Genomic DNA, 4,949 nt, shown 5'->3' with positions numbered 1-4,949 from the left:
AGGAATCGCCTCTGATTGATCGGACGCCTGCACAGCCGCTTTTTTTCCACGTAGTGGGCGGGGCCGCTCCCGCCGTCCAATCGGGAACGAGAGCGAGCTGCCGGGCAAACTTTTCCAACCAATGGCGTTTGAGCCACTCCCGCCACAACGGCCAAAATGGAACATTTCGCCACGGCTGTCAATCACACGCACATACACGCCAAAAAAAAAAAATGGAAAAAAAATATAGTACAATAATTGTTTGACGCATAGCTTAGTCAGTCGTCGTGGACTAGCTTAATATTAAAAAAAATATCTATTTTTTTTTTTAAATATTAAAACTCGTAAATGAAAGCAGGTGATCGGAGGTCACAGAGGACGCGCACGCGCAAGTGTGCAAAAAAAAAAATCGAGAAATTCACATTTGAATTAATTACAAAGACTATTATTATCATCGCTAATGTAAAAGTATTTATTTCTTTATTTAACCTGTAATAATAATATCAATTGAATTCCAACAAGTCAGTTGTAAAATGCAGAAATGGAAATGTTTGACAAATTGCTCTCATTATTATTAGTGAAGGTGATTACATAAATGATTGTCAGTGGTTTATCAAAATGTACAAAATCCATTATCACAAATATTTGTATGCTTTACACAATACGTGCTATAAACATCCACACAATGTTCAAATTATTAAAGCAGAATCTCAATATTTGGATGTCCTACGCATTTCATAATAATAATAATGCATTTACAACGCCAGAGTCTTTTATGCGCCACACAATAACAAGGACAACAAAATATATATAAAAAAAAAAAATCTAGGCCGGAGCAAATTGTTGTATTTATGACTTTCATAATTTCTCTTACTGGCATTTTGCACCTTTCTGCTCGAGCACTTGCAAAAATCGTGTAGCTTTTTCTTTTTTTTATTTCGACCTGCAAAAATACAACACACACACACGCACAGTAACATTATATAATTATTCATATTACGGCGAAAAGGAATCAAGAAACAGACGCAGAATAAAAACAGACAACATGACAATTGTACTTAATTGCGATATGAATTAATGTATTGAATACTTTATATTGCATTTCAAGCGACACATTTTTTTTGTTGACAATTTGTAAAGAGTGGAGGACATAATTTAAATCTTGAATCAATCTATAAAATGGGACTTTACGTAGTTGTTGCTTTTCAATGGAAAATGTTCATTTTCTTTTTCTTTTTTTTTTAATGAACATGCATGAGCTTGCTGAATTTGAGCCTTGGAGTGGGCACGCTGCGCATGCGTGGGCGAGGCTGCCTTTCGTGCGCAATTAGCAGAACTTTTCTGACCCCGAGCGTGCAACATAAAATAAGAATAAGAATAGTAGTAAAACACTTGCACGAGGCCTGCGTCAGCAGACCTCTGCCCAAGCGCACGCGCACTTGCACGCACACAAGCAGGCGTTTTCTCTTTTGTGCTTCAATAAAAGCGATGTGATTTTGTGCACAAAAGACAAAATGTGATTTTCAACAGGAAAAATCAACTGATATACGCCATTAAAGAGTTGTTAAGAATAATAATAAAAAAGCCTGTTTTAATATTTTTTTTTTCAGTTTAACACAAGTGTTAATAGTTTAGGGTTATGGGGACTTTGAGGTTTTTATATTTCTGTGCATAAAACACGTTCGCACATCTTTCGGTTTATTCGAGCCTCAAATGAACCAAATAAGAGTTTTAAGTGTGCTCGTTTATTTGACGCGCATTTTAAAATGGCGTTCATTTCATGTCTGCCTGTAAATAAAATGTGACCAGTTGTCAGTCATTTTAGCAAAAACATTAAAAAATAAATAAAACAAATCATTGTTGTAAAAGACAAAATAAAAAAGTAATGATTCTGTGTCACATCTGATTCTTATTTCTTGTAATCATGATCCATTCCAAATGAACAAGAAAAGACGTAAACAATGATGTCAAACAACAACAACAACGAACCAATCAGGTGGTGGCCAGTCCAATTCTGCCTGGTAACCAAACCTGCATGAGCAGTCTTCTCACGTCTTACAGCAAAAAAGTAACTGTTATGTTGTCAATTAAGCACTAACACAAAACAAAAAAAAACAAAAAAACAAAACAAAACATATATTCACGTTGAATATCTCAACATTTGTTATTTACTGTCATCATGATCCAGTCAAAATAAATTGAAAAACAAAACCCCGTGGCGGCAGGAAGTGTGTCGTCATGAAACAAACGTACTAAGGTGACGTCTGCTCCATGTCTGCCCGTCAACAGTAGTTTGACTTCTCAAACCAAAACCTCATTGAGTATTCTAAAATGTGGAATATTTCTTATCATGATTAAAAAACAAACATTCCTGTTATGAACTCGGAAAAGTTCCACTTCCGTGCAGCCTCTAATGCAGCATAATTCTGCCTTTCAACAGAATTGTGGTTTCAATTAGGAAAGTCATCTTTTCTTTATTTAAGGTGTCGGTATATTTGCAATGATGGCCGATACCTCTTGTGGTGGTTTTGCTATCAGGAACCAGAAATGAGAAATTATAGGAATAGAAATGTGCCATTAAATTCATGCACATTTAAGGTAAAAAATTATATAGGTCTTTCTTTGAAAAAAAATTGTGTTATTTTTTATTTGGGGGGGGGGGGGGGGGTATTTAGTTCCTGGTGGTATCTATTATAAGTGACTACACAAGAGTACCGGTCTGAAAAAAATGGCGTCGACCATCACCTGGTTTCAATCCCAAGTCGGCCTAACAATGTCACTTATTTGCCATAGTGAGAAAGCTAGCCACTGGCGGCCATCTTGCGTTGCCAGTTGCGAAGCATACCTAAAGTGGAATATATTAACTTCTCCGCACACGTCTTTTGAGGCTATTTTCTGTCTCCACTGTAGAAATGCCACAGGCACGTTTGAATCATGTTTCATGAAATGAAATGACGGCAAAGCCAATCAGAAAAAAAAGGTTTGACATATAAATGTAACCTCTGTAAATCACGATTCGCCATACTGAGATAATCATACTCTCAATGGTCGATGCAAACTTGTAACCGTTGTCAGTAACAGTGGCAATGTAAGATGGTTGCCGTCTGGCATCATTATCAAATGGTGGGAAAAGTAAATTATCGTCAGCATTTCATCATATTTCTTGTAATCATCATTCAAATTGAAAACGACAAAATTCAGAGACAGGAAGTAATCTACAATGACCAATCTTGAAATATTGTTCATATTATTTATGATAACCATGATTAAGTCCAAATAAATAGAAAAATAAAACGTTCTGAGGCAAGGCGGCAACCTATGACATCATCCCCGAAAACGGACAAATGGGTCGGTCGTGTCCAGTTCTAAGTCTGCCCGTCAACAGAACCCGACCAATCGTTTGACTTGCTGCAAAGTGGGCAGTCTTGAAATATTGTTCGTATTATTTATAACCACGATTAAGTCCATATAAATAGAAAAATCAAATGTTCTGAAATCATCCCCGTAAACGGACCAATGGGGCGCTCGCTCGCGTCCAGTTCCAAGTCTGCCCGTCAACAGAACCCGACCAATCGTTTGACTTGCTGCAAAGTGGGCGCGGCCAGCTCCCTGGCTTTGCGCCGCCCCTCGTCCAGCACGGCCTCCAGGTGGGGGCGCTCCGCCCTGAGCCGAATCAGCCGTTCTCGAATGGGCGCCAGCTTCTGGACTAGCGCCTCGGCGACCAGACTCTTGTACGCCGCCGTGTCCAGACCCCGGGCCCGCGACACTGCCTCGTCCACGTGGATGGCGGCGGCAGCGGCGTGGATGGAGACCAGGTTGGACACGCCAGGCCTCGTCTCGGGATCGTACGTCACCTCCGAGGTGAAGTCGGTGACGGCGCGCCGGATTTTCACAGCGATGTCGTCTGGCGTGTCCGTCAGGTAAATGGTCGCCATGGCCTGGGGGTCCGATTTGGACATTTTGGACGAGGGGTCACGAAGGGATTTGACTTTTCGGCTGGAGCCTGCAGAGGCAAATCGGACGGTGAGGGTGTGGGAGCGGTGCGCACCATCATGACGGGGGTGCGCAAGTGCAAATGGAAAAGTGTTAGCGTGATCGGCTGGAATCACAACACATTCACGTTCGCTCTAAAGTGAGTGAAAAGGGAGAAACTGTTAGGTGGGACACAATGCCGGGGTGCGCCAACATCCAAAGGGGGTGCAAAGATTCAAATCTCTGTGACAGATTTTGCAAAGATGCCACTTTTGTATCATTCTAAAATTGGGTCAACTTTTGTATAATTCCAAAATTGGGTGTGCAAGCTCCTTTGAGATGTTGAAGGGGGTGCGCATGAGAAAATGTTGGCGATATAGCAAGCAAGAAGGTGCAAAACATTTGCAGGCCAAAAGTCACTGAAAACTTGAAAAGTAAAAGGGGTGAGAGACAAAGTAGGGGCTGCACTCGGTCAGGTCAAGGGGTGCGCAGCTGGCAAACATTTGGCAAACACTGGAAAAAAATCGTGGTCACATTTTTAAGTGGGCACTAACTGCCTAAAACTGATTAAAAATGTGGAAAATGATGGGTTGGATATAAATTTCTGGGTGAGCTAGCTCCCTGTTGAAGGGTGGTGCGCATGAGAAAATGTTGGCAATAGGATATCTAGCAAGAAGGTGCAAAACATTTCCAGGCCAAAAGTGACTGAAAACTTACTTGTAAAGTAAGAGGTGGGAGACAATGTAGGGACTACACTCGGTCTGGTCAAGGGGGTGCGCAAACATTGAAAAAATGGCGGTCACATTTTTAAGTGGGCACTAACTGACCAAAACGGATTAAAAACCTGGAAAATGATGGGTCGGATACACATTTCAGGGTGCGCTAGCTCTGTTGAAGGAGGTGCGTGACATGACAATCCTGGGAAAAGGGGATATGCAGCGGAAAACCTCAAGGAGGAGGTCTGATATATAAGGATAGGTTAAGAGCCCAAAACTGAT

The 4,949-nt window shown here is 41.0% G+C and overlaps 1 protein-coding gene across 3 annotated transcripts in view; it reads right to left on the bottom strand.

Moving 5' to 3' along the window:
• Window positions 1-1,875: 1,875 nt before the first annotated feature.
• wars2 (tryptophanyl tRNA synthetase 2, mitochondrial) overlaps window positions 1,876-4,949 on the bottom strand; it is a 67,233-nt gene continuing 64,159 nt past the window's right edge. For all 3 annotated transcript variants that reach the window (XM_077537767.1, XM_077537765.1, XM_077537766.1), the window contains one exon: window positions 1,876-3,982. In XM_077537767.1, the coding sequence (XP_077393893.1) occupies window positions 3,534-3,982 (449 nt within the window). In that variant the 3' untranslated portion in view covers window positions 1,876-3,533. The remainder of the gene's footprint in view (window positions 3,983-4,949) is intronic.

The sequence above is a fragment of the Festucalex cinctus genome, chromosome 11, assembly GCF_051991245.1.
Source record: "Festucalex cinctus isolate MCC-2025b chromosome 11, RoL_Fcin_1.0, whole genome shotgun sequence".
Lineage (NCBI taxonomy): Eukaryota > Metazoa > Chordata > Actinopteri > Syngnathiformes > Syngnathidae > Festucalex > Festucalex cinctus.
The sequence above is the reverse complement of the archived record's forward strand: the minus strand, read 5'-3'. Positions and strand labels throughout refer to the sequence as shown.